The sequence below is a fragment of the Palaemon carinicauda genome, chromosome 8 (genome assembly GCF_036898095.1).
Source record: "Palaemon carinicauda isolate YSFRI2023 chromosome 8, ASM3689809v2, whole genome shotgun sequence".
Lineage (NCBI taxonomy): Eukaryota > Metazoa > Arthropoda > Malacostraca > Decapoda > Palaemonidae > Palaemon > Palaemon carinicauda.
The window spans coordinates 102,904,096-102,932,086 of NC_090732.1; the positions used below are offsets into that span (position 1 = coordinate 102,904,096).

General features: G+C 40.6%; 1 protein-coding gene across 6 annotated transcripts in view; it reads left to right on the plus strand.

The window, feature by feature from the left end:
* Window positions 1–27,991, plus strand: part of babo (TGF-beta receptor type-1 babo) — a 419,621-nt gene that overhangs the window by 383,464 nt on the left and 8,166 nt on the right. For all 6 annotated transcript variants that reach the window (XM_068378789.1, XM_068378785.1, XM_068378786.1 and 3 more), the window contains exon 11: window positions 5,267–5,400. In XM_068378789.1, coding sequence (XP_068234890.1) covers window positions 5,267–5,400 — 134 coding nt within the window. The remainder of the gene's footprint in view (window positions 1–5,266; window positions 5,401–27,991) is intronic.

Consider the following 27,991-nt stretch of genomic DNA (forward strand, 5'->3'; position numbering starts at 1 on the left):
TCCGAGTACCTCTGCCACCTGGAATGACGCTTCTTCTACCTTCACGGTAGGGAAGCTAGACCCAGACTGCGCCTTTACTCTTTTTTTCTGAGAAGCTTCCCAGATTACTAGAGAATCTTCTTAAGACCGAGTTCGAGGCACGTAATAGGTTAGCTAGGTCCCTCCACTCCATCACCTCCGTAGAGTCCCTAGCCTCTGTTTACCCGAATGAAACTTTGTCCAGGGTTTTCACAAAGAACCTGCTTCTGTCCTACCAAGTTGAGCTCCATGACTTCTGGTCGGCTCGGGTTAGCTGCAGGAAATACGTTCTGTCTGAGGCTTCTATCAGACATGAACCAAACAGGCTGATAGCATCCTCCTGCTGGGGTAAGAACCTATTCCCTCAGGATGAAGTTAATAAAGTTCTTCAGGACGCTGCGAGGGCAAACCAAAATTTGCAAGTAAAGTGGGGCCTCACGACCAAAAGGAAGATCGAATCCCACAAACAAACTTTCTTGGAGAAAAAGCAGATTTACCCCTTACAAGACGAACCGGGGTCACTACCACCAATCGGAAGTAACCCATACGTCAACACAGTCTTCCTCTGCTTCGACTTCTCAGCAACCGGCTCTTCCTCAACAGGTGGTCTACCTCACTGCTCCCCCAGGTACACAACCCAACCCCATGTCTTCTTGGATGTCCTTCCCTGCATACAACCCTAGCTACGAACCCTCCGGTTCCTTTTGTGGACACCAGAGAGGAAGCTTCAGAGGTAGAGGACAGTTCCGCCATCGAGGCGGACCTAGACCAAGGGGTGGCCGGGGAGGGAAGGGACCTAAATTCACTCCCTCACAATGATGTGATCCCGGTAGGGGGGAGACTTTATCACTTTCGAGACCATTGGACCTTCAGTCCATGGGCTCACAGCATAATATCCAAAGGCTTGGGTTGGAAATGGTCACAGGGATCTCCACCTCCACCAGTGACCTTCTTCCAGAGACCCACTCCCATCCTGGAAGAGTACACCACAGAGTTACTCAAGAAGAAAGCAATCAAACGGGTTCGATCACTGAAATTCCAAGGCCGCCTATTTACAGTTCCAAAGAAAGACTCGTCGGCGTTGAGAGTGGTTCTGGACTTGTCAAAACTAAACTCTTACATTCTCTGCGACAAGTTCCGTATGCTGACTATCTCTCAGGTACGGACCTTACTTCCCCATGGGGCCGTCACCACCTCTATCGATCTTACCGACGCCTATTATCATGTGCCAGTAGCTCGAAACTTCTCTCCTTACATAGGCAAGAAAGCCTTTGCGTTCAAAGTCATGCCCTTCAGTCTCAGCATTGCTCCCAGGATATTCACGAAACTGGGAGAGACAGTGCTCGAGCAACTCAGGAACCAAGGGATACAGATCATCGCCTATCTGGACGATTGGCTCATTTGGGCTCGGTCGACCCAGGAATGCAACAGAGCTACGACGAAGGTAATTCGATTTCTCGCCAAACTGGGATTCCAAGTCAATCTCCAAAAGTCTCGCCTACAACCATCAAGTCGCTTCGAATGGTTATGCATTCGGTGGGACCTTTCAAAGCACAGGCTCTCCCTTCCTCCCAAAAAGGTAAGGGAGATAGCTATCAAGATCAGGAACTTTCTCAAACACAAACAGGTGTCCAGAAGAGCTTTAGAAAGAATCCCCGGCCTTCTCCAATTTGCTTCAGTAACAGATCTCCTATTAAAAGCCAAACTCAAAGACATCAATCGAGTTTGGAGAAAGAGAGCTACAATACCTTTAAGAGACAAGATCTCGAAGATCCCCTGTCTTAAAAATGAGACTACGCCCATGGTCCGAACCGAGGAACCTCTCCAAATCGGTTCCTCTGCAATTCCCCCCTCCACAAGTGACACTTCATACAGATGCGTCTCTGAGTGGCTGGGGGGGTTACTCCCAACATCAGATGTTTCAGAGCTCTTGGTCACCCGCCATGAAACAGTTCCATATTAATGTTCTCGAAGCCATGGCAGTGTTCTTGACCCTGAAGAGAATCTCTCCTTCGAGGTCATCCCACATCAGGGTAGTCTCAGACAGCAATGCCGTAGTACACTGCATCAACAGAGGAGGATCCAAGTCACCCAACCTGAATCAGGTCCTGGTCACTATCTTCGCCTTGGCAGCAGACAAGAACTGGTTCCTGTCAGCAACTCACCTAGCAGGAGTCCAGAATGTGATAGCGGACTCACTATCCAGGACAAAGCCACTGGAATCGGAATGGTCCCTAGACATAAATTCCTTATGGTGGATACTCATGCTGGTTCCGGGCCTCCAGGTAGATCTATTCGCGACTCAACTGAATCACAAACTTCCCTGTTATGTGACCCCAAACCTGGACCCTCAGGCTTATGCCATGGACGCATTAACCCTGGATTTGAACCATTGGAAGAAGATTTACCTATTCCCTCCAGTGAATCTTCTAATGAAAGTTTTACGCAAACCACGCTCCTTCCAAGGGGCAGTGGCTTTAGTAGCACCTCACTGGCCAAAAAGCAGTTGGTTTCCTCTCCTCCTCGAGTTGAAACTCTGTCCCCTCCGGATCCCATTCCCCAAACTGACCCAAGTAGTCCAAACTCGGACTGTGTCAGATTCCTCAAGGATAGCCAAAACCCTAACTTTGTGGACTTCATGAAGTTTGCAGCTCGTAGAGATGCGAACATCGACCCGGAAAATGTCCTCTTTATAGAATCAGACAAAAGAGATTCTACAATTCGTCAATATGATTCGGCCGTTAAGAAACTAGCAGATTTTTTAAAGAATTCAGACCATACTTTTATGACTCCTAATTTAGCCATCTCCTTCTTTAGGTTCATATTTGACAAAGGCCTAGCAGCTAGCACTATAACCACCATCAAGTCAGCTTAGAAGAAGATCTTCCTTGTTGGGTTTAACATTAACCTAGCAGATCCCTATTTCTCATCTATTCCAAAAGCATGTGCTAGGCTTCGACCTTCGGTTCGTCCACAAAAGGTCTCTTGGTCTCTGAACGATGTCCTCAAACTTGCGTTAGACACGGACAATAAATCCTGCTCCTATATCACTCTTCTTAGGAAGACTTTATTTCTAACGGCTTTGGCCTCGGGTGCTAGAATCTCAGAAGTAGCAGCTCTCTCACAAAACTCAGAAAACATAGATTTCCTCCCTTCAGGTGAAGTACTTCTTTCTCCAGACAGAGCTTTCCTAGCTAAAAATGAGGACACACAAAATAGGTGGTCCCTTTGGAAGATTATTCCTCTTCCCCAAGATACTTCTCTGTGTCCAGTCACTACTCTCAGGGCCTTTTTAGCTAGAACTGCCACCCGCTCGTCTGGCTCCTTGTTTATCAGAGAACAAGGAGGTACTATTTCCATTCAAGGCATTAGGCAACAAATCCTATACTTCATTAAACAAGCTAATCCGGAATCATTTCCCCATGCTCATGATATCCGGTCAGTAGCTACCTCCATCAATTATTTCCAAAATATGGATTTTGATGACCTTAAAAAGTACACGGGTTGGAAATCTCCTATGGTTTTCAAACGCCACTATCTAAAGAACTTACAGGCCCTTAAATACCCAACGGTTGCAGCTGGGAGCCTCATCTCTTGTTCTTCCTTTTGTCCATCTCTCCTCTTCTCCCTCCTACCTGCCACTCGCACCACATCGCCGCTCTCTTTGGTGGTTCGTTAGCCCTAAGTTTATCCCATGTTTAGTTCCTATGGTTATTAACTGTTATTGTGTTTACCGTAACTTTAGTGTTGGGTTATTCTTAGCCATGTCAGTTTTGTTGCATCTTGTGCTCTGATACTCGGATGCTTCCTTGTTATCAGGTTTATTTAGCCTTTCGTTCACTATGTCCTTTGGCTAGTTTGTAATTTATGCTTACTTACCTTAATATAATATATTATTTTCCTTACATGGTGTTTATCTCTCTCCTCATTAGGTTACTATTTATTATTGGGCTTGGAAGGCATTCTCTGGTACATTTTCACCGGCCGTCACAGGTCGACCCAGAAAAGGGATTTTGACGAAGGAAAAATCTATTTCTGGGGAGAGACCTGTGACGCCCGGTGAAACCCTTCCCTGTTATTTTGTACAATCCCACCCTTTCCTTTCCAAGCCATTTGTTCTTGCAGAAGGCTGTCTCAGAGGGCGCTCGCGTCGGGCGTCGGTGGAGTGGCTCAGGTGCGGTGTCTGGGGCCTCTGTTACGGCCCTTCCCTTTGATGAAGGAATTATGTAAATGGAAGACAGCCTGTGAATAGTGGTTTTCACGCGCCCCTGCTTTATACATGACACCCACAAGGTGCTCGCGCGAGGGTAGTAACCTCTGCATTCCATGCTTTTATCTTTCTCTGGTATATTTGGAAGGTTTATATCAGAAAAGTGTAAAGAAGGACCCTTTTCACCGGGCGTCACAGGTCTCTCCCCAGAAATAGATTTTTCTTCGTCAAAATCCCTTTTTTTCTTTAATAGGTTATTCTTGACTTCTTCCTTTGTTTACACATTGGGCTACTTTCCTTGCAGGATTGAAGTCCTTAGGCTTGTAGCATATTTTTTTTTCTGACTTGAATTGCAACTTGGACAGTGATGATAATTATAATAGTAAATTTTCTCATTCTTAGATTTCAATGTATTTTCCAATCCCTGGATCACGCTTCATCTTTTTGCCGCCACTTCATTTATAATATGATCTCCCCACCATTCTTTTACCCTTACCTTAATATTCATTTGTCACACATTTTAAGGTTCTCTATTTAGTTAAACTATTATCATATTTTTGCATTCTAGAGCATTTCAGGCCTTGTGTACCATAAGGCAATTAAATTAGGCATTTAGTTTTTCCTGAGCAAAAATGTATTACAGTAGATTCAGTCAGTCTAAATTGAGCAGAAACAGTAGTCCAGCTGTGCAATTAAGACTTAGTATTTAGTTACTCACATGGTACAGAATGATAAACTACAATAAAAATCTGATTGTATATATTTCAATACATGCATTTATCCCTGCAATTGCTGTAAGTGTATGCATTGTTAGGCAACATTACTGTATTGGCAAAAACTTCTTATTTGTTGTTTTATGGTAATACAGCAATATTCATATGTTTTAAGTCTTAAAGTGCTACCACAGTAGTATTCATATTGAAGAATTTTATTTGCATTTTGTCTTAGGTAGAGGTAATGTCTTTTTATCAAATCTTTCCATGTTTGATGCTGTTCTAAGTAATGGATTTATTAACATAATTTTCATAATTTTATTAGGTGGTGGATGTGAGGAATATCAATTACCTTATTACGATATGGTTCCAAATGACCCCACTATAGAGGACATGCGAAAAGTGGTGTGCATCTATAAACAGCGTCCAATCATACCAAATAAGTGGCAGTCATGTGAGGTAAGAATAAGAGTACATATCTAAAACTTGCCGTATTTTTATGTAACCTAATATTAAAGTCTATCATGACTTTCCATCCTTTAGCTTGCTGTGATATGATTGCTGTTTTCACTTTCAAATTGGTCAACTCTTTATTTTTCAATTACTTGTTCACTTTGTGATGTGTAAGTTTTACAGTCATTTTTGGTATCTAAGATCTATTGATTAGCAAGAATATTTATTTTTTTTAAATTTTGTTTTTCTGAATATATAATACAGGAAGAAATATGAAATGCAATTAGGTAAGAACTACTTTTATCTGTGAAATTCCAAGTTTAATCTTTTACACATCGGTTGGAAACTCGTATATAATACAGTAATCCATCATTTGCATATTCTCGTTTTACCTATTCACGCTTGGTGCAGTGCAAAAACTACCTCATGCTAAGTTTCTTCAAACTCAATAATTTTGAAATGTTTATTATTGTTTGTGAGAATGAGTAAATATAACTTAGGTGGGTGTGAAAATTCTCAGATGAATGGCCCTAAAATCTTACAGCTTGGACCAATTTCAGACATACTTTGAAACCCTTGTCAAGAATTCAGTCACACATTACTACCATACCAAAGCATGTCACTTGTAATCCCATTTGTTCCTGTTTGCTTTTGCCTTATCATTTAGCTTCTTAATTGCCTTCCCCCATGTGTGTGTAAAAGTTCTATAAGAATTTTCAGCCGCACACTAAGCCGTATAAGTCTTGCATCATTCGGCTGTGCCTCTTGTCTTCTGTCTCCCATACTCAATAAATCATCAATATAATCTCTCTTTATCAACCCAGCAATTAATTCACTTTAGATTAGAAAGATTCTATAAATGTGCATCTTTTATTCTGATATCCATTACTGTATTTCATTAAGTTTTCACATTTAATTTTGAAAAATAATTAGTTATTATTTTCATAAATCTTACCTTTGAATTATGAGCAGAATAAATTCAGAAGCATGAGCTTCATGACCTTAGAATATTAAAGAATAAATTATTTCCATCAATCCTACCTTTGAATAGTAAATGCTATATACAACAAGTGCCAGTTGGATGACCGTTACAAAAATTGATGAAATTCTCGCTGCTGGTCTCCCCTCCCCATCCTTCCAAGGTATTGCCATACTGGTACCCACTTGTCATATACCAAGAGGCAAGTGAAGACAGGAGATTCTCCACCCAATAAGCAAAAATCAGCGATAAATCTGAATGTTTTGGGTTAATGAGCTGAGTGGTCTCCAAGGATTTCTTGTACAAAACTGGAACAAGGAATCCAATAAGACATAAATTACCAAAGAAATGTCTCCCTTGCTCTACGGCTAGTATTTCAATATGCAAAACATAGAATCAATATTTACAAGGGAAACCCTAACCTCAGGTACTATGACAGACAGCCCTCTTTTTACGTGAGTTCACCTTACTAGATTTCACTTACACATGACATAGAGAACCGCAATACCCATTATATAAAAAATTATATATTCATGATAAAAACTTGCGGCTCATTGATTTCAAATAGTCTGTGACCTTTACACTGGCCGTGCTTCGCGCCACTTACCTCTTTCCACCCAGATCCTCCCACCGCTGACCGTACGCTGTACAGTATATCCATTTACTGGCGGTAAAAAATAACTGTATTTGAAATAGATTGGATTCTGATGAAAAGGGTATTTCACTTAGCTGTAACCAATAATAATGCATGTAATATTCACATTTTAGTACTGTATCCTATTTATAAATAAAAACAATGAATTATAATCTCTTCCATTGTTTATGTTTATACTTTTCAAATCACACACGCACACACAGATACATACTGTACAGGTATGTATATATAGTCAACCCTCGTTATTCGCGATAGTTAGGTTACAGGCTCAGGCGTGATGAGCGAATTTTTGCAAATAAATGCTACACTAAGGTGGGCTAACTCCTAATCTAAAAAGTTACTGCCCCTTTCCATGAAAGGGTGCCTGAGCTGATGATTAACTCAGTACAGTCAAACCTCTAGCTATGAAAGAATCGGCTTACGAAATTTTCACTTCACGAAAGGAGATGCGAAGAATTTTATGACTCGGATCACGGAAAAATGTTTCGGACAACAAAAGGTGGTACGAGCGAGAGCATCCGAGACAGATTTTAAAATTCGTGCGGCGCCAGCCCGTAAACTCGCTACTATCCTCCTGCGTTCCCATTAGTTATATCCCTACTTGGATGCTAGTTACTACCATGAGATCCTGCTCTCCTATTGGTCGGCATCTACTGTAACTGTATCCCATTGTACATCTCTACGCATTGGCGTTCCTGTCTTTTCGTTCCAGCAGCGGTATCGTACGCATTGACTTAGTGTTTGTGATTTCGCCTTCAAAACAATTTTACTGTACAGTAACTGTATCCTATCGTACATCTCTACGCATTGGCGTTCCTGTCTTTTTGTTCCGGCAGCAGTATCGTACGCATTGACTTAGTGTTTGTGATTTCGCTTTCAAAACAATTTTACTGTACGTACTGTTATCGTGTGTGATCCTACGATACATCATTAGACATGGGTCCCAAGAAAGTCGCTGATGTTAAGGGAAAGAAGAGGATGATGCTTTCCATGGAGACGAAGATGGAAATAATAAAGAAATACGAGGATGGCATGCGATTAAGTGTGCTCGCGAAGGAATATGGCCGAAATCCATCTACGATAGGAACGATCCTTAAGCAGAAGGAGGAAGCTATCAAAGCAGCAACACCTAAGGGCGTGACTTTTCTCCAGCAAGAGGAGCCACCTCCATGATGAGATGGAGAGACAGCTGCTTGTCTGGATAAAGGACAAAGATATGTTTGGAGACACTATCACCTAAGGGATAATCTGCCAGAAAGCCAGCGCCATTTTCAGTGATCTCGTGAGTACTCAGGCCGATGCAGATGCAGGAGAAGGAAAATCGAAGTAGGAACCCCCAGAGTTCAAGGCTTCTTGTTGGTGGTTTGAAAAATTTAAGAGACGCTCTGGCATGAATTCGGTGCTGCGTCATGGGGAGGCTACAAGCTCCGACACGAAAGCAGCTAAAGCCTTTGTTAAGACGTTCGACGAGTTGACCGTCCGGGAAGGCTACACTCCCCAGCAAGTTTTCAATTGCGATGAGACTGGGCTTTTTTTTTTTCTTTTAAATGCCTCGTCAAACGTACATCACAGCAGAAGAAAAGAGGCTACGTGGGCATAAGCCTATGAAGGATAGGCTTACCCTTGCACTCTCTGCAAATGCCAGTGGGGATTGCAAGGCGAAACCCCTGCTGGTGTATCACTCCGATACTCCTCGAGCCTTCAAGACCCACAAAGTCGTTAAGGAACATCTAAATGTGTTGTGGAGGGCTAATGGAAAAGCCTGGGTAACAATACAATTGTTTATCGAGTCGATAAATATTTGTTTTGGCCCGACCTTGAAAAAATATTTGGAAGAAAAGTGCCTCCCTATGAAAGGCTTGCTGGTGCTAGACAATGCCCCAGCTCACCCTCCTTCCCTCCATGTAGATATTGCACCTCAATATTCCTTCGTCAAGATTCTCTATCTTCCACCGAACACCACCCCTCTCCTCCAGCCCATGGACCAGCAAGTGATTTCAAACTTTAAGAAACTCTACAAGAAATACCTCTTCAAGAGGTTTCAAAATCATTGAGAGCATAAACCTCACCCTTCGTCAATTTTGGAAAGAGCATTTTAATATTGTCATATGCCTCAAAATGATAGATCAAGCTTGGCAAGAGATTTCAAGGTGCACATTGAACTCTGCTTGGAGGAAGCTGTGGCCTGATGCCGTCTCCACACAAGATTTCGAGGGCTTCCATGCAAACAAAACTGAAGACGATTCCGAAAATGTTGACGATCCTGAACCTGATGCTCAAACTGAAGTTGCCAAGATCGTTACACTCAGGAAGTCCATGGGTCTGGAAGTTGATGAGGCTGACATTGATGAGCTTATCCAGGAACACCAAGATGAACTTACGACGGATGACCTGAAGGAGTTGGAGGCCATGCGAATGAACGCCATTCAGGAAGAGTTTAGCGGGGGTGAGGAGGGGAGGATGAGCCATTGACATTGGCAGAAATTAAAGAGGGTGTAGATGACTACTTTAAAATGGTCACTCGTAGAAAAGAGACACCCAGAAAAAATTCTCACAGGTCTTGCGCTTGAGTACTGTAATAAAGTTTGCCCGAGTTATTTCAGGAACATTTTAAGAAGCAGGCAGAAACAAGCTTCTTTGGATACATATTTTAGTAAGAGGCCTTTGGTAGAAGCAGACCAAGTGCCAGGCAAAAAACGAAAGAAAAGTGGTAGTAGTAGTGATGAAGAAAATGCGTAGTGTAATTAAATTTAAAAAGTAGAAAACTTGAAGTAAAAAAAAATAGAAAAATAAAAAATAAATTTTATTTTAAGTTTATCATAAAGTTAAGTGTTAATATTTCCTGCCATTTTTAGGTGCGTTTCCGAAAATTAAGTGTTAATGTTTTCTGTCATTTATAAATCTGTTTTGTAAAGTTACAGTAAAGTGTTTACGTTTTTTGCCACTTGTACGTAAACATTTTCCGCCATTTTCATTCTCCTCTACCGCCCCGCACTTCGCTCTCGGACATCGCCTCACTCCAAAGGTAAGGTTCCACATTTTTGTTAAGTACTTTATATTTACTGTTTGCTCTAATTAAACTCTTCTTTGTCAGAAGATTGATTTCATTTTATTATTGAATTATCACAATACAGTACTTTTCATATATCTAGTTCATGTAGGCCGAATATCATTTTTATGATCATTTAATGTGGTGTTTTTCTAGGGTCTGCAACGAATTAGGCTATTTACGGTAAAGTTTTACTGTATCACAGGTTCTGATTTCGATCAGAAAATATATGTTTTCCTGTAGTAAATAACGTGATTTGACCAAATTTGACCTTCATTTCAACCGCAAACCAACAGAACAACCAACACGACTAATTTTAAGTATCCAGACTGGTTGCTGTTATTACAGATGAAATGAAGGTGAAAACCGGTTAAATCACGTTATTTTCTACAGGAAAACATATATTTTCTGTTAAAATGTTTAAATATAATGTCTTTTATTATATGTATTTTGTTGAAATAATGTCTTGTTCAAATTCGCTGTCACTTCACTTACGTATGTATGCGAACGGTATCATTAGTAACATTACCAACGGTACACGGCGTTACCAATGTTACGATGATACACAGCGTTACCAACGTTACGGTGGAATTACTAATGTTAGCAATGATACGGTATTATTATCGTGTGTATTTTAAAGTCTTTTTCCATATACCCTTTACATAATATATAAAAAAAGTACAAAAAGGGTACAGAACCTAACAAACCCACCTAACCTAACCTAGAAGTTCCCAGGTCACAAATCCAATATAATGCCCTTTGTTATATCACTTCACTCACGTTACAGTAACATTAGTACTGTTACGATACCATTATGTATAATGGTTCTTGTTTCGCCATTAGCTCGCTTCGCTCGCATGAAAATAAAACCTCAAGCTCGTATGTACTGGCAAGCGGTAATGTTGAGCTGTGCACGCTAACACCAGTACTGTAATGCTACACTAACATAACCAACGTTAAATATAATGGTTCTTGTTCCTCACTTACGATCACAGGAAAATAAAACATCACCTTCGTATGCATTGGCATTGGGTAATGCTGAGCTTCGCACTCTAACAAAATATAATAAAACTAACACATTAAAGTTAAAGAAATTAATGACTTACTTTTATTACCGTGACGTCGTAACTTACGGGTCACGGGGGTGTTGTGACTGAGTCTGTGGTATCTTAACTGTTTAGCCTTAGATTAGTACTGCACTTAGAACACTGTAAAAGTTGGTATACAGTGAACCCTCGCTACTTCGCGGTTCGACCATCGCGGATTTTTTTCATAACCCATGTATATACATATATCGCAGATTTTCCAGAAATATCGAAAATACCGCGAAGTGACCGATGGTGCGAGATTGGAGAAAGTAAGGAAAATTGAATCGTGATTGATTTTCAATATAAATGAAACTTTGAGGAGCAACAAAGATATCATTTGTTAGAGAGATAGAGAGAGGTAAGGAATGGGAGGTAGTGAAAAGTAGCCCACAGAGAGAGAGAGAGAGAGAGAGAGAGAGAGAGAGAGAGAGAGAGAGGGGGGTTTAAATGTAATAAACAAAAAAAATTGATAGGTTATAACACATTGGTGCTTATGTAATATCAACTGTATACTGTAGACGGTTTGAATAAGTTAAGAAATGGTATAAATGATACTTTGTTAGTGTATTCGTACACACTCAAGAGCGGCAGCTAGATGACAGCTGATCTAATCACAGCCAAAAGTAAAAAAAAAAGAAGTCAACAATACTCGATTTTTAAAACAAACCCGAAATTTAAAAACAAAAGTACACGCTTTCTTAATGTGCAATTAACTATTTAAAGAGTGGCAATTTTCTAGAATAAAATTATATTTCCCAAAAAATACAGGTAGTGGTTTGCTGATGAAATCGGATGCCGTATTTTTAGCTATGATTGAAATGGATGTAGACTCGGCCTAATTATTTCGTTTCGTATTTAATTGACACTAAGAAAACTAATTTTAGCTTCTTCATCTAAATGTAAGTATTGTATAACACGAGAGAGAGAGAGAGAGAGAGAGAGAGAGAGAGAGAGAGAGAATCGGCTGTTGTACTCAAATGGTGTGTTTTTGTTTCGTGAGAATTCCATCGCCACGACTTTAACAACAACATACTGTACTGAACTTTACAGTATTATACAGACTACTGTAATATGATAAAGTAAAATATTTGTAATCTATTTTATATGAAATGGGGCTATTTTTTTTTTTTAAAATTTACATTTACGTATGTAAAACAATCTCTCTCTCTCTCTCTCTCTCTCTCTCTCTCTCTCTCTCTCTCTCTCTCTCTCTCTCTCTCTCTCTCTCTCTCGTAGATTGTTTTCCTGCTTTGCTACGTATGTATGATTTTATATAGATACGGTAAATAATATTTGTAATAACATATTTTATTAAAGCTTTTACTGTAATATCATTATTTATCACTTTCATCATGCGCGTTAAATTCCTTAGTTTGTTTACTGAGCGTACTTTATGACGCCGTCGTTTCAGGCAGCGTCATAAAGAAAAACATTTCATTTGGAAGTCCTAAGAAAAATTAAGTAAAACATTAGTAATAACCAAATCAACATACTGTACTGAATAATCAATATAATCGATGCAGAAACTAACCTATACACAGATGTGTAAATGCGTTTGTTTCTTCATTATAATCAGAGATAAACGTAAACAAAACATTGGTTGCCATTTTTTATCGTGCTTTTTGGCGTGTTTAGGAAACGCATGATATAAGGTCGCCCTTAATATTTGTGCCTGTTTTAGTTTAGGGTACGTTAGTACATGCATTAAGTGTTCTGTACATTAAAGGGTAGTTTGTTAACAGTACTACGTACAAGGGAAAGTTTTAAATGTCTGAATATACATGTTAAATAAATAGGTAAATATGCTGTCACTACTTCGCGGATTTTCACCTATCGCGGCCGGGTCTGGAACCTATCTACCGCGATAAATGAGGGTTCACTATATTACATTACGTGATTTAAGAAAATTATCAACATTGGAATACAATACACCAAAATACTTACAAGTATGGATTACTGAAGCCATTACAATTTTCTAATACTTAGATCGTAAAATACGCTCACTTGAACTAACAAAGACGTGACTTGGGCAAAGGTTTCCACGGAAAAGGGCTTATTGGAAGAAAGGGGGGGGTTAGGGAAATATTAACCACCCTGTGCAAACTTTACATACGTATGGGTTTGTGATTGGTTAATGGAAAAGCAACGGAATCTAGAGAGTAAACATGAATGAACAGAATGGGAAACTTGTCCAGAGCAAGTATTTATGTGAAATCTGGGAGTGACAAGGTAATAACAAAATGTATAAAAGTAATATATGAAGATAAAATGGAATGTATGATAAATAATATTTGATGGGTATATAAAATGAGGTGATTTTATAAGTTATCGGATAATAAAACGAATAATACTGGGGTCAAACATATAATATGTATACGAGGGTATTACATAAGTAATCAAGTAGTAGACTTGAACAGAGCTGATAGAGAGACGAATACTTACATTCCACGATTAGAGAAGAATAAATCCTATTGGTTGAGGAAAAATCTCTGCGCAGGGAGGCGGGCTTTTTGCGTAGAAGGTTGAAACCTGCTATGTACAAACGAACGAACAAGAGCGACTAGAACGGGCAAGTAGAATGAGAAAAAATAAATGAAAAACACTGCTAATGTTAGCATGATACGCTAACATTTGATCTACATCACACTTTGGCAGCACTGGTTACTGTATTTTTTCATGAGACATAGCCCTTGCAACGGCACCTCCAAAGTTTATACAGCTATACTGTTTTGTATTTTCCTCCGTTTATTATACATCCAAGAAGGTAATGTACAGAGAAGAAAAGGCTTGTTTTACGTTTATATATCGTTTCCCCAGTATGTTTTCCCCACCCAAAACCCCAAGTTCCCACTGAGGGTCCCCTATTTTCGTAGGATATAGATATACTGTATATATATTTCTAAAACTTCATTTGAGACGGGAACGAGTGTCATTTTCGAGGAGAGCGTAATTTTTTCTATAAGAAAAAGTAGTTTTTTCCTAGGTTACATTGCCCTGTAATACAGTACAATAATACCCTATTCACTTGTAAAAGGCGACTCGCTGCACGAAAAATTCACTTCATGAAAGCCCTTACGGAACTAATTAATTTTGTGTTGTGAGGCATCTCTGTAATTACTTCCTAATATTGTTTTGATTTGGTTTCTACAACAGTTTATAATCATATGTACAGTATATAGTACACTTTTACACATAAATACTACGTAATGGACACAGTAAGGTTTCAGTACAGTATTGTGCTAAGGTAAAGTTTACCAAGTCATCATCCCCCTTACTGTTCCTATTTAGTAATACTCTACTGTAACCTAATACTCACTAATACTGTACTGTATATTACTGTAATATATGTACAGTAATATTACTACAGTAAAGCTTGACTGTACTTACTGTAAGTGCTCTGTGTTTTCGTTCAAAAATAGTAGCCTACGCCGCTATAAAAGCATGATGCAACTTCTTATGTGTTGTCTCTTGTGTAGTATGTTATCTATACTTTCTTAAACAGAAATACAGCTTATTTTACAAACTAAAAACTCAAATATATCAATAATAATTGTTGCTTTTAAATAAATAAATAAAAACTGTGCACTTGATTACTTTTCAACAGCTGATATCTCTCTCTCTCTCTCTCTCTCTCTCTCTCTCTCTCTCTCTCTCTCTCTCAAATATTTGATTTCATTTTGGAAGCATTATTGCATTCTAGAAAATTATGACTATTTAAATAGTTAATTGAGCTTTAATAAAATATTTATGTACTTTTGTTATAAATTTGGGGTGTATTTTATCGATAAGTATTTTGGGTGCCGTGATGAGATCTGATTTGGATTGATGAAATACACCCAAGATTTAAATGAAATAACATAAATGTTTTATTAGAGCACAATTAATTATTTAAATAATCGTTAATTTCTAGAATGCAATGATGCTTCCGAAAAGAAATCTAATATTGAGAGAGAGAGAGAGAGAGAGAGAGAGAGAGAGAGAGAGAGAGAGAGAGAGAGAGAGAGAGAGAGAGAGAGAGGGACATCAGCTTTGAAAATTAATTGAATGCAACGTTTTTGTTTGTTTATTTAAAAGAAAAAACTATTATTGAGATATTCAAGGTTATACTTTATATAATAAGCAGTATTTCTGTTTAAAAAAGTAAAGAGTATACTACAGTAACATAGTGTGCAAGAGACAACACATAAGAAGTTGCGTAGTGACATAGGTTTATGAGTCATCTTAGCAAATCACTAACAAGGAGTATTGTGTGTACTATTACTTAACTTATGCAAAACATCTACTATATATAGTTAATATAGTATCACATATGCACCGATTTGTTATAATCTATCATAATTTTCTTATAATGCATTTATAACTCATTACTGTACAGCATTAGCTCTCTCTTATTCTATGTCAGGATGCCAGAAAACTTCAAATCATTCATGTTCTCTCTCTCTCTCTCTCTCTCTCTCTCTCTCTCTCTCTCTCTCTCTCTCTCTCTCTCTCTCTCTCTCTCTCTCTCACAGAGCTAAAAACTATAAAATATCATGGATCGGCAACTTGAATGAAACTCCGGTTAACATTATGCGATTCAACTCACATACATACATGCATATACCAAGGCACTTCCCCCAATTGTGGGGGGTAGCCAACATCAAACTAATGAAACAAAACGGGACCTCTCCTCTCTATGTCCTCCCAGCCTGACAAGAGACTCAACCGAGTTCGGCTGGTACTGCTAGGGGTACCAAAGCCCACCCACCCCTGTTATCCACCACAGATGAAGCTTCATAACACTGAATCCCCTACTGCTGCTACCTCCGCGGTCTTCCAAGGCACCCGAGGAAGCAGTAGAGCCTACCGGAACTGCGTCACAATCGCTCGCCATTCATTCCTATTTCTAGCACACTCTCTTGCCTCTCTCACATCTATCCTCCTGTCACCCAGAGCTTCCTTCACTCCATCCATCCACCCAAACCTTGGCCTTCCTCTTGTACTTTTCCCATCAACTCTTGCATTCATCACCTTCTTTAGCAGACAGTCATTTTCCATTCTCTCAACATGGCCAAACCACCTCAACACATTCATATCCACTCTAGCTGCTAACTCATTTCTTACACCTGTTCTCACCCTCATTACTTCATTCCTAACCCTATCTACTTGAGATACACCAGCCATACTCCTTAGACATTTCATCTCAAACACATTCAATTTCTGTCTCTCCGTCACTTTCATTCCCCACAACTCCAATCCATACATCACAGTTGGTACAATCACTTTCTCATACAGAACTCTCTTTACATTCATGCCCAACCCTCTATTTTTTACTACTCCCTTAACTGCCCCCAACACTGCATCCTTCATTCACTCTCTGATGTACATCTGCTTCCACTCCACCATTTGCTGCAACAATAGACCCCAAGTACTTAAACTGATCCACCTCCTCAAGTAACTCTCCATTCAACATGATATTCAACCTTGCACCACCTTCCCTTCTCGTACATCTCATAACCTTACTCTTACCCACATTAACTCTCAACTTCCTTCTCTCACACACACTTCCAAATTCTGTCACTAATCGGCCAAGCTTCTCTTCTGTGTCTGCAACCAGTACAGTATCATCCGCAAACAACAACTGATTTACCTCCCATTCATGGTCATTTTTGTCTACCAGTTTTAATCCTTGTTCAAGCACTCGAGCATTCACCTCTCTCACCACTCCATCAACATACAAGTTAAACAACCACGGCGACATCACACATCCCTGTCTCAGCCCCACTCTCACCGGAAACCAATCACTCACTTCATTTCCTATCTTAACACATGCTTTACTACCTTTGTAGAAACTTTTCACTGCTTGCAACAACCTTCTACCAACTCCATATAACCTCATCACATTCCACATTGCTTCCCTATCAACTCTATCATACGCTTTCTCCAGATCCATAAACGCAACATACACCTCCTTACCTTTTGCTAAATATTTCTCGCATATCTGCCTAACTGTAAAAATCTGATTCATACAACCCCTACCTCTTCTAAAACCACCCTGTATTTCTAAGATTGCATTCTCTGTTTTATCCTTGATCCTATTAATCATTACTCTACCATACACTTTTCAAACTACACTCAACAAACTAATACCTCTTGAATTACAACACTCATGCACATCTCCCTTACCCTTATATAGTGGTACAATACATGCACAAACCCAATCTACTGGTACCATTGACAACACAAAACACATATTAAACAATCTCACCAACCATTCAAGTACAATCACACCCTCACACCCCCTTCCTTCAACATATCAGCTCTCACACCATCCATACCAGACGCTTTTCCTACTCTTGTTTCATCTAGTGCTCTCCTCACTTTGTCTATTGTAATCTCTCTCTCATTCTCATCTCCCATCACTGGCACCTCAACACCTGCAACAGCAATTATATCTGCCTCCCTATTATCCTCAACATTCAGTAAACTTTCAAAATATTCCACCCATCTTTTCCTTGCCTCCTCTCCTTTTAACAACCTTCCATTCCATCTTTCACTGTCTCTTCAATTTTTGAGCCAGCCTTCCTTACTCTTCACTGGCAATAGAATATAGTATTAGCTAAGTAAAAGAGAGCTAATAAATAAAAGAAGGAAAGAGAAAAGTCGGAGATAAAAAAAGAACAATAAATATAGTAGGATTAGAACGAGAATAAGTTAATGTGTGGGGAGGTGTAGTATGGGGTACCCGGTGGCGAGGGTGGAAGGACGGTAGAAGGTGTTTGAACGGTGAATGATTTATGAGACATAAGAACAATAGGGTATTGAGAGCAAGAATTACATTGATTGCATCTCTTGAATGCAGATCTGGGGTTCCTGAATCCCTTTATAGAGATATAGCTAAAATTAGTGCATGGTGCAAATTATGGGGCATGAAGTTGAATACTAACAAAACTGGAAGTATGATTGTAAGTAGGTCAAGGACAGTGGCTCCTCAACATCCGGATCTCAGCATTGATAACGTTTCATCAACTGTATGACTCTTAAATTTTAGGTGTGATTCTCGACAGCAAATTTACTTTTGAGAAACACGTTAGGTCAGTGTCTTCTTCACTTACACAAAAAAAGTCTTGGGATTTTCAGTGATCTATCCATTCTGAAAAAGTGTTTTGATTCTTTCATTCTACCTTGTCTCGAGTACAGTGATACCTCTACATACGATCTTAATTCGTTCCAGAAACTGCTTCGTATGTTAAAACGATCGTATGTTGGAGCAAATATTCCCATAAGAATACATGGTAATTTATTTAATTCGTTCCTCAGCCTAAAAACCCATAATAAATCCTTAATAAATGGCTACACATAATTGCACATGACATTGATACAATACCTGTATAATAAATACATATTACAAACCAAAAAAAAAGAATAATAATAATGAAATGATAAATAAAAAAGGGATTTTGACGAAGGAAAAATCTATTTCTGGGGAGAGACCTGTGTCGCCCGGTGAAAAAGTCCTTCTTGTCATTTTTCTGATATAAATAATTTCCAAATATACCAGAGAAAGTTAAAGTATGGAATGCAGAGGTTACTACCCTCGCGCGAGCACCCCTAAGGGCGTCGTGTATAAAGAAAGGGCGTGTGAAAGCCACTATTCACAGGTCGTCTTCCATTTAGAGTATTCCTTCGTCAATATACACGAGGGGTGAGCCGCAACAGCGGCCTCAATCGCACCAACCTGAGCCACCCCACCGACGCCCGACAACAGCGCCATCTGACAACCTTCTGTATGGATTTCAAAATTGGCTTGGACAGGAAAGGGAAGGGAGAAACAGGGAAGGGTTTCACCGGGCGACACAGGTCTCTCCCCAGAAATAGATTTTTCCTTCGTCAAAATCCCTTTTCTGGGTCGACCTGTGTTCGCCGGTGAAAATTTACAAGAGAATGCCTTCCAAGCCCATGAGTATCAATTAAACAGGTAAAGGAAAACATCTTAATGCGTGTAAAAGGTTTACTGTACTGAAATAATATTGGAAATGGTTGAGTACAATCTCGACATAGAAAAACCAAAGATTTCTTAAGAATAAAGTTGTTAAATATCTAGGAGTAATGATTAAATATCTTAAGAGTAAAGATACATACATTAATAAACAATACAACATAAGAGTGAACATCGTTCATAATTGACATATCAAAGCATGATACTAGGGGAGCTGAATCCGTTCCACCGAGGTGAAGGGCATCGTGGTGAGAGTGGCAGGTAGAAGGGAGAAGAAAGAGAGTTGGACAAAAAATGAAATTAGAAGGAACAGGGAGACTAATCTGGGGAGATGATACTCCCAGCTGCAATGGTAGAAAATTTTAGGGCTTGTATGTTCTTTAGATAGTGGCGTTTAAAGATCATAGGAGATTTCCAACCTGTATACTTTTTAAGATCATTAAAATTCATGTTTTGAAAGTATTTAATTGAGGTGGCTACTCCCCGAATATCGTGTGCATGAGGAAAGTATTCCGGGTTAGCCTGTTTGATGAAGTAAAGTATTTGCTGTCTAAAACCTTGAATGGAGATAGTACCCCCTTGTTCTCTGATGAACAAGGGACTGGAGGAACGTGTGGTAGATCTAGCTAAAAAAGCCCTAAGAGTCACTACTGGACATAGAGAAGCATCTTGTGGAAGAGGGATAATCTTCCAAGGAGACCATCTGTTTTGAGGGTCTTCATTTTTAGCTAGGAAACTTCTATCCGGGGAGAGCAGTACTTCTCCTGGCGGGAGGAAATCTAGGTTCTCAGGATTACGGGAGAGAGCTGCTAATTCTGAAATTCTGGCACCTGAGGCCATGGCTGTAAGAAATAGGGTCTTTCTAAGTAGCGAAATGTACAAGCAGGATTCGTTATTGGTTTCTGATGCCAATTTCAAAACATCGTTTAGAAACCATGAGACCTTTTGTGGACGGATATTATTATTGCGTAGTTTGTGCAATACTTTCATTAGAAGATTCACTGGTGGAAATAGGTAAATCTTCCAAGCTGACTTGATGGTGGTTAAAGTGCTAACTGTTAGGCCTTTGCCAAATAGGAACCTCAAGAAAGAGATGGCTAAATTCGGAGACATACGAGCATGGTCTGAACCCTTAGGGAATCTGCTAGTTGTTAACGGCCGAATCATATTGGCGAATTGCCGAGTCCCTTTTGTCTGATTCGATGAAGAGATCGTTTCCCGGTTCAATGTTCGCGTCTCTACGATCTGCAAACTTCCTGTAGTCCACAAAGTTAGAGTTTTGGCTATCCTTGAGTAATCTGACACAGTGAGTTTGGATTACTTGAGTCAGTTTGGGGAACGGGATCCAGAAGGGACGGAGTTTCAACTCGAGGAGGAGAGGAAACCAACTGTTCTTGGCCAGTGAGGTGGTACTAAAACCACTGCCCCCCGGAAGGGGCGTAGTTTGTGTAAAAGTCTCATTAGAAGATTCATTGGGGGAAATAGGTAAACCTTCTTCTAATGGTTCCTGAGTATCCACCGGAATGAAATTATGTCTAGAGACCATTCCGACTCCAGTGGTTTCGTCCTGGCTAGTGAGTCTGCTCTCACATTCTGGACTCCCGCTAGGTGAGTTACTGACAGGAACCAGTTCTTTTCTATTGGCCAGGCGAAGATAGTGACCAGGATCCGATTCAGGTTGGGTGACTTGAATCCTCCCCTGTTGACGCCGTGTACTACGTCTGTTCTGTCTGACACTACAGTACTCTGATGTGGCTTGACCTCGGAGGAGAGTCTCTCCTCAGGGTCAAGAACACTGCCATGGCTTCGAGAACATTGGTATGGGACTGTTTCATGGCGGATGACCAAGAGCCCTGAAACATCTGATGTTCGGAGTAATCCCCCCATCCACTTAGAGGCGCAGCTGCATGGATGTCACTTGTGGAGGTGGGAATTGTAGGGGAACCGATTGGAGAGGTTCTTTGGTTCGGACCATGGGCGTAGTCTCATCTTCAAGACAGAGGGGATCTTCGAGACCTTGTCTCTTAAAGGTACTGTAGCTCTCTTTCTCCAAACTCGACTGATGCCTTTGAGTTTGGATTTTAATAGGAGACCCATTATTGGAGTGAATTGGGGAAGACCGATGATACTTTCTAAGGTTCTTCTGGGTACCTGTTTGTGTTTGAGAAAATTCTCGATCTTGGAAGCTATTCCTCTTACCTTTTTGGAAGGGAGAGACAACGTGTGATTCGAAAGGTCGCACTGAATGTCTAACCAATCTAAGTGGCCTGATGGTTGCAGGCAAAACTTTTGGAGATTGACCCAAAATCACAGGTTGTCGAGAAATCGAAGTACTTCCTTTGTGGCTCTGTTGCCTTCCATGGCCGACCGGACCCAAATGAGCCAACCATCCAGATAAGCAATGATCTGTATCTCTTGATTCCTGAGTTGTTCTAACACTGTCTCTCCCAGTTTCGTGAATATCCTGGGATCAATGTTGAGGCCGAAGGGCATGTCTTGAGCGCAAAGGCTTTCCTTGGATTTCTGGGAGAGGGTCACTGGTGGAGGAGGAGGACCTTGTGGCCATTTCCACTTCAAACCTTTAGGGGTTATGCTATGGGCCCACGGACTGAAGGTCCAATGGTCCTGAAAGAGGTAAAGTCTCTCCCCTACTGGGACTACCTCGTTGTGAGGGAGTGAACCTAGGGGGATCCGGATGCATAGTCGACGAATCAGAGGAAGACTGTGATGTCGAGTGGGTAACTGACTATTGATGGCAGTGACCCCGGTTCGTTTTGTAGAGGGCAACTCTCTGCTTCTTCTTGAAGAAAGCTTGCTTTTGGTCTTCGACCTTCTTTCTGGCAGTGAGGCCCCGTCTTTCCTGCAATTTTGGGTTGCTCTCATATCATCTTGTAGAACCTTGTTCACCTCCTCCTGAGGGAAGAGGGTTTTACCTCATCAGGAGGAACTATCAGCCTGCTCGATTCCTGTCTGATAGAGGCCTCAGATAGAACGTATTTCCCACAACTAACCCGATCAGACCACCAAACGTGTAGGTCGAATTGGAAGGGCAGAGATTGGTTCTTCCTGAATATCCGAAACAAAGTCTCAGTGGGATAAATTGAGGCTAGGGTCTCCCCGAGGTGGGGTCCGGCTCTTTAAGAGCCGGTATGGACGAACCTTCTTTGTCAGTTTGAATAGTAAGACCTGTCCATTTATCCATAATAGGCAAGGCAACAATGAGAGCATCTGTAGATATGTCGTATTCCCCATTGTGTGGGGTGAGCTTGGAATTAACGTAACCCCCCAGACCGACAACATCCTGGTCCAGACAGATCGGGCCTGCCCTTTAGGAAATAATACCGTTACCTTCGGTACCTTGTCTAACCTAACCAAGGCATGCTCTTTCAATCGAACGAATCCGTTGAATGGGAATTCTAGTACCTGAGAGTAAATTCTAGGTCCCCCAGAGGGCGGACGTCTATGTCATCCAGAGTTATGGTACCATCTATATATGGAACATGTAAGGCAAATATCTATGTGTTGTTTTTATCGAAGGAGGTTACTTCGATACGCCTGGGGCTGTAGGGGGAGTCATCCGAGTTCCTGAACGGATCCGACTCACCACCATATCTTTGAGCTCCGTCATAGCCCCTTGGCTTTCCCTAGAATGTGTTGCTTTTAGCAGTCACGGTTTTATGCAAGGTAACATGAACATCAGGATCCTTTGAGGGTCCTAGGTTGGTGTCGCAGGTAATTGCAAAGCTGAAGGCTCAAAACTCATCCCCACCTACCTGCCCGTCCATGGGGTCGACGTCCAACCTTAGAGAGGACACTCCGAGGAGATAGGGACCTCTAGATGGAGTATTCCTTCCAAACCTTGATACCCAAGGGCGGAGAGCCTCTCTTGCAGGCCGGAGAGAATCATCATCAGCCTGAAAGAAGTGAGGGGATTAGTGATGAAGGAGAAGACCGTTCTCCTCAATAAGCAATGCATACATTAATCCGGATCAAATTAAATCGCCAAAGGATACCAAAAGGAAACATATTAGAACCAACTTACTACATCATGGGTCCGGAGTAGCGAGGACAGCTCGTAGCAGAACGTGCATGACTCCGGGAACCATACCATGTAGGCGGACCTTCTGTAAAAGAAAGGGGACATAAGTCTGGATGTTCCTTGAAACTTTGGTTAGTGATCCTATTCACAGGCTGGGATCAGCCGTATAGCTAATAAAGTGCCTATATTTATGCATATATTTAATTCTATCTATGTATAAATATGGATAAATATCCATACAACATCGTGTTCAAAATAGAAATTAATTATGCCTATATTTATGCATATATTTAATTCTAACTATGCATAAATATGGATAAATATCCATACAACATCATGTTTAAAATAGAAATAAATTAATTATGCCTATATTTATGCATATATTTAATTCTATGTATAAATATGGATAAATATCCATACAAAATCGTGTTCAAATAGCGATAAATTTCCACTCAGTACTTGGAACCGAACGCTAGCCCCTTCTAATGAAAAGCCAGGTCGAAATAAACCATGCCATGAGAGGCTATCTACTGTTCCTTGAGACTGGTCAGTGAACAGATGAATCAATAGAATACTAATATCCAGTAACCACATAACATGTAACTACAACCTCATCGGTAAAATAATGTTAACCCCGGTTCTGAACGTCTGAGTCAGGGGTGGCCAACCTATGGCGCATTTCATGATTACAAGTGATGCACTATACCCCAAGATAGTAAATTGAATGACTTTTCTTTAAAATTGCTAATTATGTTTATATATTTTCATTAGGACTTTCAAGAATAGCTAATGAATATTACCAACGCAAATTCAAAGTGTCATTAAAGTAAGTACAGTTTACTTTGTATTCATGTTAAATCCTTTCCTTTACAGCTAAAACCAAAGATTGGCCACCCATGGTCTGAGTGATCTCTGTTTCTACCGGAGATCCGGTAAGAAAGGTCTGTCACAGTGAAAACGTGAACATCAGAGGAAATCTAATATTAACCTCAATGCTGAATGCCTGTACGATATCCGGTTAAGCCGGAGATTCGATGAAAAGGACCGTAAGAACGATATTGTGATTATTCATGAAAAAGGGTTCATACCCTGGTTTCTTATCATCTGATTGATCAAAAAGCTAACACCTTGATATATTAAGAAATTATATTAATAATCAGTAACCACGTAACATGAAAATATAAATCTTCATCGGTATCACATTGTTAACTCCAGTTCTGAATGTATGCTTGATCTCTGTTTGTACCGGAGATCTGGTGACAAAGGCCCGTCAACGTGATATCGTGACCGTCATCGGCACGATAACACTAACCTCAACTCCGAACGTCTTGTGTTATCTCCAGTGAAGCCGGAGATTCGATGAAAAAGGGGGCCGCTATAGTGTCATTGTTATCAAACATGACAAAGGTCCGTGTGCAAAAGGCCTCAGCCGGAGTCCGAGTGCCGGACTCCACCGTTGCACTCCAAATATCTAACTAGCTCTCACCCAATGAGCATCCATTATAGCGGAGTACAACTCAAGGCGGAGCTAAGGGTGTCGGCATAAAACGACCCCAATTAATGACTCATACACCAACGTAACCTATTAATAGTTCTAGCTATAATAACAGTAACCACATCAATAAAACGTGTATAATATTAAACGTAATATCATCAACTCGGATAATAAGAGAAGGCATGAATAACTCGTGATCGTAAATAAACGAAAAACGGGAAATCCACCCCTCTTACTCGAGCTAATAAAGAAAACGAGAGAAGAAGTAACTCGTATCTGTAGAACAGGAAACGAGCACTTTATGCTCTTGCTCTCAGGGTTACATAATAAAAAACCAACATCACACAATAATATGATAAGAAAAAAAAAAAAAATTGATTCCTTTTTCCTTAGTAATTGTAATAACCATGAACGAAGAACAACGACAACGTAACAATAAACAAAGATTTAGTCTAAATCGCGCATCCTGAGGCGAGTACAACACTAACAAAGACTAAATCGCTATTCTTCGTAGGTCCAAATTGGACTTGCTAGCAAACAAATACCATAGTAAAAACTAATAATAAATAATGATACTAAATTGGTCATAAAACGTAAGTGATATAACCTAGATGACAGAGTACCAGATGGGCAAAAAAACTTGAAAATTTACCGAAGCGAACACAACCCAAAATGGCCGCCGATACAGAGGCAGACCAATCGCTTCCAAAATTAAAAACCACAAAACTGGAAACAGAACAAATGCCCAGTACTGCAATAAGCTGTCAAAACAAACTATGGTACTCAACATTGGTAAAGGTGAAGTAGCAACGTCAGTCATTTTGAATTAACGACAAACACTTCGAAAAAACACTGGGCAAAAAAACCTCGTCTTTGCGGGCAAGTCCAAAACAGAAGGATGTCAGATGGCGCTGGTGTCGGGCGTCGGTGGGGTGGCCCAGGTTGGTGCGGTTGAGGCCGCTGTTGCGGCTCACCCCTCGTGTATATTGCCATGGAATACTCTAAATGGAAGACGTCCTGTGAATAGTGGCTTTCACACGCCCTTTCTTTATACATGACGCCCTTTGGGGTGCTCGCGCGAGGGTAGTAACCTCTGCATTCCATATTTTAACTTTCTCTGGTATATTTGGAAGTTATTTATATCAGAAAAGTGACAAGAAGGACTTTTTCACCGGCGAACACAGGTCGACCCAGAAAACTGGTTGTAATGTATATTTTTTTTTTTTTACATTTTTTATTTTCTTATTTTTAATTTTCATAACTTTCACTCGATTCGGTCTTCCTTTTCTTTGTTTCTCTTTCTTTTCATCATGATCACCAGACTGTTTTAAAGATTTTTTAAAGAAACTATCGAGTGAAAGTTGCTTTGTACGGCTTTTGAGGATTTTTCTAAAATGCGTTAAGCAAATATCATCGAACTGCGCAACAACACGGCAAACCTGAAGTTTCTGTGGGTGATGCTTGTCGATGAAATCAACGACGTGTTGATGATATGCCAACATCTGTTTTATTTCCGCCGTACCTAAGATTTGGCCTACCTCCTCGATCTCCTCCAACTCACTCAACTGCGCTTGGAACTCATCATGCTGCATGGCTTGCAGGTCCTTGAGTTACTCGGTGGTGAGCTCTTTGTGATGCTCATCGACGAGTTCGGGGATGTCATCTTCATCCACCTCCAGACCCATGGACTTGCCAAGGGATACAATCTCTTCGACGTCTTCCTCGGCGGCAAGCACAGCTTCATTCTCGGGGCCAAAACCTTCGAAATCTCTGGGAGCAACACCATCAGGCCAAAGCTTCTTCCAAGCGGAATTCAGGGTCCGACGAGTTACTCCCTCCCAAGCCTGATCAATGATCTTTAAGCAGTGCACGATATTAAAGTGGCTCCTCCAAAATTCACAAGTTAAGTTGGTGCTTTGCGTGACATTAAAGCACTGCTTAAATAAGTGCTTGGTGTAGAGCTTTTTGAAATTAGAGATGACTAGCTGGTCCATGGGCTGGAGGATAGGGGTGGTATTCGGTGGAAGATACAACACCTTGATGAATTTGTATTCGTCGATGATATCATCTTCGAGTCCGGGGGAGTGAGCGGGTGCATTGTCCAAACAAAGCAAGCACTTCAAAGGCAAATTCCTCTCCTGAAGATACTTCTTGACAGCAGGGCCGAAAACTACGTATACCCATTCCACAAAGATATGCCTAGTAACCGAAGCCTTAGAATTAGAACGCCATAGAACATGTAGCAGGTCTTTATTAATTCTATGTGCTTTAAATGCTCTAGGGTTTTCGGAATGGTAAACCAATAACGGCTTTATTTTTCAGTCCCCGCTGGCGTTGGCACAAAGCGCAAGAGTCAACCGATCCTTCATTGGCTTATGTCCAGGCATTTTCTTCTCTTCGGCGGTAATGTACGTTCGACTAGCCATCTTTTTCCAAAACAGACTGGTTTCATCACAGTTGAACACCTGCTGCTCTACGTAACCTTCCTCTGCCACGATGCTTTCGAACTTTTTAACAAAGTCTTTAGCAGCCTTGGTGTCCGAACTCGAAGCTTCTCCATGACGAACAACTGAATGGATCCCGGTCCGTTTCCTAAATTTCTCGAAGCAACCTCGAGACGCCTTGAATTCCTCCGTCGTAGGATCGGCTGAACTCTCCCCCGCATCACCCCGAGAGCGCGCCACCTTCAAGTCACTGTAGATAGCGCTGGCCTTCTCACAAATTATCGTTTCCGTGGTTGTATCGCCAATAATCTCCTTGTCCTTTATCCAGATCAACAAAAGGCATTCCATCTCTCCCAGAGTAGGGCTACGACGTTTAGAAATAATCGTGATCCCCTTCGAAGGTTTCACTGCTTTAATGGCTGACTTCTGTTTTATGATCGTCGAGATCGTAGACATATTGTTTAGCCAGATCGCTAACACGTACACCTCGCTCATGCTTTTGTATTATTTCCTGCTTTAATTCTAATGAAAGCATAGACTTCTTCTTTTTCTCACCACTACTACTACTTCCTGAACCGAAACTAAGCTTTTTAGGACCCATGATTACGGAACACAGAAAACATGTGAAAAGGCAGGATAAAAAACTGTTAAAACTGAGCGAATAGAGGACAACCACACGATGCGCACGAGATGAGAGGACTGATCAAGGTGACGCTCGATTGGCGTCCCTCCGATGTGCTGCCGTCTAGTGGTGTCAACAACAAACGACGCTGGACGCTTTCGAGAAAATTCCACGGGTAAGCTTATTGTTTACTTCGTATGTTGGAGCAACACTTCGTATGTTGAGACAGAAATTTGGTCGAATTTTAC